Source organism: Scyliorhinus torazame, chromosome 16 (genome assembly GCF_047496885.1).
Source record: "Scyliorhinus torazame isolate Kashiwa2021f chromosome 16, sScyTor2.1, whole genome shotgun sequence".
NCBI classification, from domain to species: Eukaryota; Metazoa; Chordata; class Chondrichthyes; order Carcharhiniformes; family Scyliorhinidae; genus Scyliorhinus; species Scyliorhinus torazame.
Window position 1 is genome coordinate 147997316 of NC_092722.1, and position 12894 is coordinate 148010209.

At 41.5% G+C, this 12894-nt stretch overlaps 1 protein-coding gene across 11 annotated transcripts in view; it reads right to left on the reverse strand.

Annotated features, from left to right (window-relative positions):
- Positions 1 to 3408: 3408 nt before the first annotated feature.
- ptprea (protein tyrosine phosphatase receptor type Ea) overlaps positions 3409 to 12894 on the reverse strand; it is a 452659-nt gene continuing 443173 nt past the window's right edge. For all 11 annotated transcript variants that reach the window (XM_072479190.1, XM_072479192.1, XM_072479196.1 and 8 more), the window contains one exon: positions 3409 to 12857. In XM_072479190.1, the coding sequence (XP_072335291.1) occupies positions 12783 to 12857 (75 nt within the window). In that variant the 3' untranslated portion in view covers positions 3409 to 12782. The remainder of the gene's footprint in view (positions 12858 to 12894) is intronic.

Consider the following 12894-nt stretch of genomic DNA (forward strand, 5'->3'; position numbering starts at 1 on the left):
CATCTACACTCGCCAGGCCTTGTCGCCCGTGTAAAAGCGGCGCCGCTTAGATGACGTGGCCGGCACCGCATAACAGACATCATCCGCGCATGCGCGGTTGCCGTCCTCTCTAAGTCCGCCCCGCAAGAAGACGGGGGACGGATCTTGCGGGGCCACGGAAGGAAGGAGGTCCTCCTTCAGAGAGGACAGCCCGACGATCGGTGGGCACCGATCGCGGGCCACCCCACATTCCAGGTGAAGCCTGGTGAAGGATCTCCCCCCCCCCCCCAGCGTTCACACACCGCCTACGACTGCAGTGACCAGGTGTGGACAGCGCCGGGGGGAACCCGCCGTTTTGGCCTGGCCGCTCGGCCCATCCGGGCCTCAGAATAGCGGGGGTGACGGAGAATCGCCATTTTGGGTGTCTCCGGCGATTCTCCGGCCTGCGGCCCGCGAAACTCGACCGGGCCGTTCCCGCCGCTTGGGAGAATCGCGGGAGGGCGTTGGACCGGCGTCCCCGGAAATTTTGGCGGCCCAGGCGATTCTCCCAACCGGCGTGGGAGTGGAGAATCGTGCCCAGTGTTTGGGAGAAGGTGCGCTTTTTTGAGAGTGGAGCTTGGAATTACTCGTGTGGGAGTCAGACTGCCAATGAGACCAGTGTAACACGCATCTGGGAGGATTTTATGAGAAATCCACAGAAATTGTTTTGGGTGGCATCCATCACTTGGTTTCAGAGTGTGATGTGGCTGACCACATTTCACCTATTGGTGAGTATTGTATTCTAGTTTCTTGTTTAATAATTATTTTTGTTCAAGGTTAATGGGCAGACCTGCGACTCTGTTCATCCATACCTTTAAATAAAAAATAAAAGTTACGATTTATCAAGCAAGGGTACCGTTAAGGGGCCTGACCGCCCAGTAGTGACATCAGCTGGGAGCCTGTTTTCCTCTGCCTTTGTGATAGCTCATCTAGATGGTGGAGCAAGGTTTACACAATGAAATGCAAGTTAATTTTATAATCTTGAAACCACTATAACTTTTCTTCTTGGGACTTTTGCATCGATCGCCTGTCACTACCCCTCCACCCCACTCCGAAACAGTGTTAATGTAAGTTAATGAAAATAGTTCCTTCCCCCAATTAACTCAACGGTGACTGCAAATTAACTGAGTTAGAATTTCATCACCACTGCCACATAGACTACGCTAATGACACTGCAGAGCCTTTAGTTACCTGACAGTGTTGTGATTTATTACTCCAAGATCTGGTTTCCTTCAGACATATTATTCAAGTGATACTCAATTGCTCAAAATCACATTAATAGCTAAATGGAAGTTAATAAGTGAATAATTATCATTAATGCAAAATTAATTTTCATCACTGCTTCAAAAGATGAAGCATTTCTAATTCAAGTCACCCATGTACACGTAAGTAACAAAGGCTGGATGATTCAAACATGCCAGAAATATGCTGCTCATAAGGAACGTGCCAAAATAATGGAAGATGGGATTAGAAAGTTCACTGAATTTGCTCCCGGGATATGCAAATATAAAATGGATGGATATACTTACAAATTAAGATATCACTTAAGTATCATTGAAACTAAATTTTTAAAATTCCGTGTTGATCTTAATTGTAATCTTACAAACTTCACTCATCCTTTGATGTAGGATAGAAAAGGACACTGAAACTTGTTTCTGGACATTGGTTCAATTATTACATGTATGATGTAGCATTTACAACACAGAAACTGGCCATTTAGCACTGTTTTTTTCTCTACGGTTACACATAGGTGATTGATCTTCAATTCCTAGAGACTCCAGGCTAATCCTGGAGGGTTGAAAACCCTATCCAAAACAGTGATTTACTTCTACTTCTTTCTATTTAGTATACTGTATTTTCTGTTGAAAATGCAATCTCCTCGCTATTCGGGAGACTAAATTCAGATATGATGCTACTTTGCTGAACTTCTCTGTTTGGTCCACAAATGTGAACCTAAAGCTCACCATAAGCTAAATGACCTGAAAAGTTGGACTGAATCTTAAATGCTCAAAAACTGATACGTTGGGGGTCATGCCAGTTGTTAAAATGCAAAATTCTTTAACGAGAATCGAGCACACCGACTTCCAGATTTGACAGAGTGAGATCAGGGAGGGTGTATGGGGGAAATGGGAGAAGGGAAGTGGTGACCAACCCACTTGCAGGAAGCATGTATTATAATGAGATAAGTGATATAGTGAGGCTGTGTGCCTTCATTTTAACAATCATTCTATTTTTAACCACAGGCAACATGGTTTCCTGAGCCTCATGAGACTCAGCAGCTTAAAGGGATTGAAAGCGGCTGAATCCATGAGTTAAGTGCATTTACAGCACAGCTTGTGGGCGAGGAGGAATAGGAGCACTTCAAGTCCAACAAACTATCCAGTAAATACCACTGACCAGCTCCCACCCCCATCCCCACCTCCACGACCTGTCTGTCTGTCTGATCGCTCTGAAATCAGGATTCGTCAGATCACCAGGGTCGACCACACCCCTGAATGATTTATCTCACTCCCCTAATACATCTACCTTCTCTTGTAGGTTTTGGTCCTGTGAAACAGGCTTACTGTCTGATAGGCCTCCAGACTGTCAATCAATCCAGCCACCTGTAGGAGGAGGAATCCTACAGAAAATAATTTAAGGGGGCCCTGCAGTTAAATTGTGCAGGACTCTCAGGAAACACGTTTTCCCCCAATCTCACAACTGTTCCCCCTCCACCTAGAACTAATTTCCAGGCTGTTAGCTCTGTTTCTTTACAGATGCTGTCTGATCCACATTTCCAGCATTTTCTGATTATATTTCAGATTTCCAGCATCAACAGTGCAGCCTTTATGATTTATTTTGTACTTAGTTTCATCATAACTCCATTTTATATTAGGTTGGGTAAAAATACACACTGTTTCATAAGAGAGGACATTGATCTTATTTGTGGAACTTGAAGAGATTCATATTATGCTTTGTATTCTAATATGATCTTACCATTTGCTTAGATAACTGTCTGACGATAACAAAATGAGATAATACTGCCACAGAATTGTACCAGAGAGCTTCATTGCCATGTTTCTCGAAGGAAATATATATATTTAAATTTAGAGTACCCAATTCATTTTTTCCAATTAAGGGGTAATTTAGCATGTCCAATCCACCTACCATCTTTGTGTGGTGGGGGCGAAACCCACGCAAACACGGGGAGAATGTGCAAACTCCACACGGACAGTGACCCAGAGCCGGGATCGAACCTGGGACCTCAGCGCCATGAGACTGCAGTGCGAAACACTGCACCACCGTGCTACCCTGTCTCGAAGGAAATATTGACATCGCAGTTGTTACTGATGCTCATGTTCTATTTAAAAATAGACCAATGCCAAAACATAAACAGACGCACCACAGAGATAATTTAAGATTCTTCTTTACAATTTATTCATGGATTCGTACAGCAAAAATATTATTTAGCAAAGATGGATAAATAACATTAAGATGGCGGTTGACCAGCATGAACAAAACATGAGCATGCTAGCTGGTAAAAGGCATAAATTTCAACTTAACGCAGATGTTTGCAATTGATTAATAATGGTCTTTTAATACATAATCATATTTCAACAAAAAACATTTAAAACAGCATTCATATATCATTTTAGGGATGGCATAATCTTGGGGCTAATATATTGCAATCTAAAAAATGACAATTAATCTTCTTTCTCCATTTGAATATATATCTTATAACTGCAATGATATATGAAATAACCATACCAAAGCCATTTTCACAATAAGAATAGATTTCTAAGGAGAAATGACTAGAATAATGCTATTTTATCTACATTTTAAATTATTGTTGTTGCACCAGCCAAAAAATGCCATCCCTTAACAATACTTCTTGCAAATTAAAGCTACAGGATCTTTTTTAACATGGAAATTTTAGGCAAATTTCACGTATTTAAAATAAAAACAATGTTCTTTGTGTTTTTAAAGCACAATAGTCAGTAAATTAGTGCAATGGGAAAGGTCTCAGGATCAAATGATTACATCATTTCAAAAAGAAATACCCAGAATCTCAATTTTTATTTGAATAAAAGTTCAATAGAGATTTATAAAAGGCCAAATGAAAAGAATTCCGTAACTTAACCACCAATATTTTCTCTTTCCTTTACGTTTGGTTTATTCAGACCAAATGTTTATAAATGTAATCTCATATATGTTACTGTGGAAAGACACAAATGTTTTATCTAATTGTGCCATTTTAGAATTTCAGAAGGAACACAACAGATTATGATGGATAACACTGCCGGGGCACCTTCACCTTTTTGTTAAAAGAGTGCATTATTCGAGCTTTGTAATATTCTTTAGTAAACCTCAATTCATATCGATGGGCATAATTGCGCCTCTGGAACTGAATCTTTCGCAGTCTAAGTACCCAGAGTAAATTTGCCTAAGGTAAATGGCCACTCTGAGGACAGATGACAGGTGATGCCTGACCCACTCAAGAGTGCCATAATCCAACAATACTATTCCATTTCAAGAAAATACTCCAAAATTGGGCATCAAATTCACATTTCAATTTTGATGAACCTGACAATTGTTCCTATTACCCAAGACAAACCTTGAAGCTTGTGCAATAGTTTGAAATGCTTTGGAGACCTAACCACAAAGAGGCGCAAGGGCTCCTTCATCGAATTATTTACATCCAGAAAAATACTGTCCACCATTTTGTAAACACCACGCCTGCCCTTCTTAAGCCATTTTCCATACTTATTTTGGCTCCAGTGCAACAAACTGGTCATCTGAAAGAGTCCATCATTTTTAAGAGGGGAAAAAACACAGAAGAGTTGTTTAAAAATAATTATGGAAAATACAGTGCCTGATCAGGTAATATGTATGTATTTTTCCCCAATCTTTAGGTCCAGATTTTTAAGATGGTCAGGATATAATAGGCAAACAAACCTTCTGTGCAGGGTTGCCACAGCCGAAGATGGAAACGACAGGGCAGGAAGTGGTCCTATTTCTGTTACTTGTTGACTTTCCTCCCTTTGGGCTAAAATGGGAAGGTTTGCAAGTTTGAATGAACCTGGATGTTGAATTGTGCTGAGTACATCACTGTGACGAGCACATTACTGATTAAAGCCCCACATTTTCATCTGCTGTTCATCCGCGTTTATATTTTAAAATTTTCATAGAGGAAATTATTGGTGTAAGCACAGTGCTATCAGCATTGTCACTTAGGAGCATCATAAACTACTGTAGGTGTCACCGTAGTTCAGTTTACAATAGAATGGGGCTGATGAGGTTCTGCATCATTCAATAGCCTTAGTCACTCAGTGACTGATCTAGGTGAAATGATCAGAAGAGTTTTCTCATTACAATTCGGCCTTTTATAATTACTGTCTTATTCATCTTAATGTAAAACAAAGAAATCTCAACTGTAAATTATATGAAAAAATTGAAAAATACATTAGCACTTTAGAAACACAATGAGCACAATAAAGCATTCCACATTAAATCTGTGTTTGTTAATATTACTAATTTAACTGTGTACATCTTATATACAAATAATTCAATTGTATATTGCACAGAAAGGTAAGCAATTCACTGGTAGACTAACAGTAATAAATGGCAGTATACACATAGTAGTGTCTTTCAGATTTACAAGCTTGTTTGCCTGGAGCTTCTCTTAAAGGTTGGGTGTAAAAATACCCGCAATTTATAAAAAATATGGCAACACATTTATTTTTCATTGTTAATTAACACACATGCTAATTAATTCATGCATTCTTCCCTAGGCAACTGTGGCACAGTGGAAGTCGATATTATAAAATGCACTAAGACATTCTCAGGCATGCCAAGTAAAAACAAAAGTTTAAATAAGTAACCTAGGCGTTTCGTCGAGTGACCAATTCAGCTGAAAAGGGAATACACGGTGCAGGTTGTATCAGCATGATTTTGATGCTTCATACTTGATGACAGAACAGGGTCAAAGGTCACACATATCCAACCCATTGTTAGACTCGGCTCACTACGTAATGATCTGCAAGAGAAAACCTGGTGCATACACTGAGGTACTAACCCATACAAGTTGTGGGAGAAGAAATAATTTTGTTTGGTTTTACATTTGGTTTGGTTTGAATGTGAATCACACATCCAAATATGAAATATTCACTCTCTCTCTTCTCCTGAAACATTTTTAAAAATAGATAGATTTCAGTCATATTTGGTGATGTCGCTTTTCAATTTCCTCAGTGTAGCAATCTAAAAGTTCAAGAGTGTTAAAGTTGAGGGCTACAGATTGAAAATTAATTTTGCAGGTTAATATGTATTTTTTAAAGTAGACTGTATCTCATAGAGTACAAATGTACATAGTTTCAAAGTATTGTAAAATTAGAGTGAAAGAAACCTAAATATAAAGGTGCTGTTGATACTGGATCTTAAGCACGTCAAACTAATCTTGTGGCTAAATGAGATTTTTATCTGAATACATTGCTTATTCTGGCTGAATGGCAACAAACTCCACTGCATCCTGGAATTATACCAGACTGCTCACGCCTTACAAAACATCTTTCCTGGATGACTGTCATCCCTGGAGACTGTCTACAACAGAAGGTAGTTATTTTATATCTGTGAATGGTGGGACTAATGCTGATATTACATGTCTTCGGCAATAAAATTGTTTTGCAATGAGTGGGGTGACAAACACAGCTGTCAAGTACAGGGGGCGCGATTCTCCGCTCCCGTGGCGGTTGGGAGAATCGCCAGATTTTCCCGTGATGCCGGTCCGACGCCCTCCCGCGATTCTCCCAAGCGGCGAGAAGGGCCCCGCCAAGTTCCCCGCGGCGCAGGCCGGAGAATTGCCCGAGACACCTAAAATGGCGATTCTCCGGCACCCCTGCTTTTCTCAGGCCCGGATCGGCCGAGCGGCCAGCCCAAAACGGCGGGATCCCCCGGCGCCGTCCACACCTGATCGCTGCCGGTGGGAACAGCGCGGGAACACTGGGGGGGGGGGGGGGGGGTGGTGGCCTGCGGGGGGGGAGGGGGGGGTAGGAAGGGATCCGTTGCCAAATGAGATGTGGCCCGCGATCGGTGCCCACCGATCGTTGGGCCGTCCTCTCTAAAGGAGGACCTCCTTTCTTCCGCAGCCCCGCAAGATCCGTCTGACATCTTCTTGCGGGGCGGACACGGAGAGGACGGCAACCACGCATGCGCAGGTTGGCGCCGGGGGGTGACGCCAGTTATGTGGCGCCAGCCGCGTCATGTATGCGGCGCCGCCTTCACGCGGTGCCAAGGCCTGGCACGTGTAACTGACGCGGCGCCGCTCCTAGCCCATTATCGGGCCCTGAATCGGTCGGGATAGGGGCTGTTTTGCGCCGTCGTGAACCTTGACGGCGTTCATGACGGCGTTCACACTCTGCCTCCATTTCGGAGAATCCCGCCCAGGATGTTTCAATGGCCGCTGCAGCTTAAGCATCATGCGATTGATCCACCTCCTGTTCTCCATCCACCCACATGAACCCCACAACTTACTCAATCCCAGGCACATACTGGAGAGCTTATTGTAACTTGAAGCAGCAGGTGGCGAGCAGCCTCTGGAGGCAGGACAGCCTCCAATGAGTTCAACGCATTATTTTAATGAGACCCAATTGTGGGTTGACCAAGGGCCTCCTGATTTAGGCATGTATTGCAGTGCATTGCTCTGCCTTAAAAATATTTCAAGACTGTTTCTCCTCGTTTGTATTAAATGAACGACCCCTTATTTTCAAACAGTGCCCCGGTTCTAGATTCTCTGACAAGAGGAAACAGCCACCCCCACCCACTCTGTCAGTACTCCTCAGAATCTTAAAAGGTTTTGATCCAGTCACCTCTTAATCTTCTAATCTCTACAGGATACAAACCTAAACTCTCCAACCTTTCTTTACAAGATAACTCCTGGTAATAGTGTAGTAAACGTCTTTGAACTGCTTCCAACATATTTATATCTTTCCTTAAATAAAGAGATCAATACTGTTGACAATTCTCCAAACGTGGTTTCACCAGTGCCCTGTTCAACTGAAGCATGAAAGTTGCCAAAGACCCAGAAGACCATAGACTGCTCTCCCCCTTTGTAAGAGAGAGAGCTGACTGGTGGTGATTTAACCTGAGGGTCACCACTCCTCAGACGAAGGGCAAAGTTGAGAAGGCGGGGCCTTCATGAAGCATAACCACCCTACTTTTGTACACAATTGCCTTAACAATAAATTATAACATTTTATTAGTTTTCCGATTTACTTGCTACACCTGTGTACTGGCCACAGGTCAGTTGCCTGCCCGAGAAGGGTGCAAAGCAGCAGCTAGCCGGCACAGAGGAATGGAAGTTCTCTTGGCTGAGAGGCTATCGATGGCACTAGAGGAAGCTTCATCAGCATATGTGTACTTTATGAAGGTGAGGGTTGTTTGGCAAGGTCCCACAGGCTGGCAGGATGAAGTGTGTGTGCGGAGGGGGTGCTGGGGAAAGCAGAGACTGAGATTTTCATTGCAGGCTATTGGGCACTCCTCTTGTTGCCTTCAAAACAGGTTGGTGTGTAATTAAAATGCTACTGGGTTCGCTTGACAACAACGGTGTCCAATTTGGAACAATGCATGAAGTTCCCACCAATACCCAACAGGCACCGCATTTCATAGATTTCATAGAATTTACAGTGCAGAAGGAGGCCATTCGGCCCATCGAGTCTGCACTGGCTCTTGGAAAGAGCACCCCTCCCAAGGTCCACACCTCCACCCTATCCCCATAACCCAACCCAACACTAAGGGCAAATTTGGACACTAAGGCCAATTTATCATGGCCAATCCACCTAACCTGCACATCTTTGGACTGTGGGAGGATACCGGAGCACCCGGAGGAAACCCACGCACACTCGGGGAGGATGTGAAGACTCCGCACAGACAGTGACCCAAGCCGGAATCGAACCTGGGACCCTGGAGCTGTGAAGCAATTGTGCTATCCACAATGCTACCGTGCTGCCAATGACGTTAAAATCAAAAATGAGTACGAATAGAGGGGGAACTGGAACCCCTACATTTTCCCTGCTGTACCACTCCTTCCGTGAACAGGGGAAGGTAAATTGCCCCCTTTGACTACACTGCAGTTGGAGTACTGTATTTAATTCTGGAAACTCCACTACAGATGGAAAGAGAAGCAGTGGAAAGTGTGCATTCACTAGGGTGTTATTAGATTAAGGAGTCATAAATTTATAAAACTAGGACTTTTTTTGCTAGCACTGAACAGGTTAAATGAAAACTGGATCGGCATCTTCAGCAGCCTGAACATATAATAATGATTTACAGTGGTTAATTTAAAAAAATTAAAAGACTGAGTCGCGTGGGGTAATGTCTATTTAATTGTTATTGTATATTCTCTTTTTACACTATGTTAATGTTCACTCTAGATGGTTTTGTTATTATTGTTACTACTGTTTTATTATGAAAAATTCTGCAAATCCTTAATAAAAATACTTTAAAAAAAAGTTTTTAAAAATTAAGATAGGAAAACAAAAAGGACTTTGAAAAAACTGTTACATTAGAACGTAAGAGAAAGGAACAGGAACAGACCACATGGCCCATTGTACTTGCCCCAGCATTCAATTCAATTATGTCGGATCTTCGACATCCACTCCACTTTCCTGCCTGGTTCCCATATCGATTCACTGAGTGACCAAAACCTGAATATCTCAGCCTTAAATATATTTGGCATTGGAGTATCCACAATCCTCTGGACCACAGAACTTTAAAGATTGGCAATGCTTTGAGTGAAGAAATGTCTCTTCATTTCAGTCCGAAATGATCGGCCTCTTATTGTGAGACTGTGCCTCCCCCCCCTTGTTTTAGATCCCGCAGCCATGGAAACAGACTCTTAGTGTAACCTTAACTCCCCTTCAGAGTTTTTGTATGATTACCTCTCATTCTTTTGAGCACCACAGATTATGAACCCAAATTACTCAGCTTCTCATCATAGGACAACCCTCTCATCCCAGGGACCAATGTCATGAACCTTTCACGTACCGCCTCTGATGCAAGTGGTATCTTTCCTTAAATATGATTAATAGTCCTTTGGTAATGAAGAACTTGAGTGTTGCTGAAAAAAGAAGCATGTCAAAGTTTTTCATCTTGCACTCATCAGGAGAAGAATACCAATACGAAGGGAAAACAACAATGTATACTGTATAAGAGAGTGCTGTTTGGTTGGCAAGTGGACTTTGATTAGTAGGAGCATTGCCAGAGAGAATGCACAGTTACCTTCCGAGCATTGTTTAAATTTTAAACCACGCAGCTTGACCTTGATTGGTCAAGGCAAGGCATGGCCCTGATGAATGAATCAGCGAATTATAGAATTTACAGCTCAGCCTGTCGAGTCTGCACCGGCCCTTGGAAAGAGCACCTTACTTAAGCCAACACCTCGGCCATATCCCCGTAACACACCTAACCTTTTTTTTTGGACACGAAGGGCAATTTAGAATGGCCAATCAACCTAACCTGCACATCTTTGGGAGGAAACCGAAGCACCTGGAGGAAACACGCGCAGCCACGGGGAGAACGTGCAGACTCCGCACAGACAGTGATCCGAGATGGGAATCAAACCTGGGACTCTGGAGCTATGAAGCAACAGTGCTAACTACAGTCACACACACACATATATATATATATATATATATATTCCAGTAAAAGCAAATGCCACGCTGCTTTGACATGTCTCTTTTTTCAGCAATACTAAAATATGATTACATAGGTGATGCATAATTTCTTACAAACTGTTGCCAAAGTGAGTTATTTTAGCAGGGAATTGGAAAGTTGCTTGAAAAAGAGGAATACTAAAGGGTATAGGGAGGAACAATGAGAAATTAGACTTGCTTCCTGTAAAGAGCCAATAGCACAGATCTCCTGGGCCAATAGGCCTGTTTCCATATTGCAACATTCTATGATGGCAGCAAAAGATTCAGTGGCATTCTGACTAATCTGCACCAGTGAAAAACAACTTCATTTCTTCCTTTCAATTTTATGAAGTATCTGCTTCTGTAGTTCATCATTTTCTCCACATTCATGGCAGTCTGACACAAAGCAGAATATCTAACTTATTTCAAGATTTGTCTTCATTTCATTTCTATTTTACCTTCACTTGTATTTACACAGGACCTAAATGGAAATCAGTACTATCCATATAGGTTATCATTTGGTTTGATACTAAATAAATGGCAACTGCACTTATCATCCTTTAAATTGGCATCTCTCATTGACTGTAAATATATCAAATTATTCTTTCACTCTTTTCTGACACTGAAATATTTGTGACTGTTCAGTAAACCTCTATTCCAATACTGAAACTGCTAGTGATACATTTATTTATTAGGAAATGTATTTACTTCTGAAAAAAGGTAACATCCAGTGTTTCTTTCTCTTTCAGATGATCAATATGATGCATTTTTACATTTTTCTACTGGGAGGAATTATTATTCGATCTGTGAAAATATGAAACTGTTGATAAAACGGACACCACTTTCCCCTTTTTACTAAAACAAATATTACATCATGGGTGCAGAGAGTTTCATATTTATTTAAGACACGTCCTAGGTTCTGTGGGGTAGAAATTTGATTGTGTTGCATGCTACACAGAATTATGTTGATTGTCCATTGACAGGTTTCATTGCGGGCTGCTACCCATGCACTCCAAGCAGCTTTCTTCATTGATATCATTGAGGAACCCCATGTGGGCTCTACAGATAGCAATGTCTGTTCACTGGGAATCAACACAGTCTGTGCTGCACTGTTAAAGGTGGCCCACGTGTAGAAATAGTGTGACAATGAGCAATATTAATGGGAGGATGGATTTTGAATTTTGAGCCACCCATTGGTGGTCTGCTGATCAGTTGCCTGTTCGGTGGTATAGGTACAACCATGGTTTTGTCACCCCAGCCTCATTTACATCAGAGATGTAAATTGAGTGTCCTGATGAATCTCACCAGATCTAGGCTGGTTAATGTTGGGCTGTCCTGGCCAACATCAATGGGACAAAAGGGCCACCATTGCAGGGAGGAGGGTGTGTGACCCTGGTGCAGCACCAGCCAAGGTTCTGTCTGTGGGGTAGTATATAAAATAAATAGATTTAAAAAAGTGTAACTTCTGGACACCAGCGTATTGTTATTAAACATGTTTAAGAACAAACATTTTAGGTAAGCAAACACAATGTCAATACGCATGATATGCAACTAACTTTATAACACTGTAAACTTTTCATATAAAAATATATCTATTATATATGCATTATACCCAACCTTCTGAAAATAATGCAAACTCCAATGCACAGTATAAATTCACATTTTGTAGTACTTTGACGGGGTCAAACATTGTTGGAATTTTCACAAAACAATTTTTTTTTCAGTAGATCTGATTCAATCTTCTGTACATTCAAGATTCAAAATACAATGTAACTGATAATGATGTATAAAAGATTTATTTTTAAATAATGCTCTTTTAGGAGTGCGCTGGATGATAAATGTACTCCATTGAGCTCATTCAGTTAAAAATATTGAATGACTCCTGGCAGATGCATGACTCCTCAATTACTGTAACCTAAATACTCAAAAGCATAGTCACAAGACAATAAAAGACCTTCAATGTATTAGTAATATTCTTCTAGACAACAAGTGCATAGCAAAATACAAAATAAATTCTTGATAATTTAATGTACAAAAGATGCTTTACTGGCCCGTCAGCTAACAATTGAAAAGTTTTTTAAAAATCTCTAAGGCAAACATTTATTTGAAGTTGGCATAATCGGAGTGTATGTCTAGAAAATCTTGTACCACCTGGTAACAGAAATCGTACTGCTCCTGCAAAGATAAAGCAAAATATTTTCTTAAAGAAATG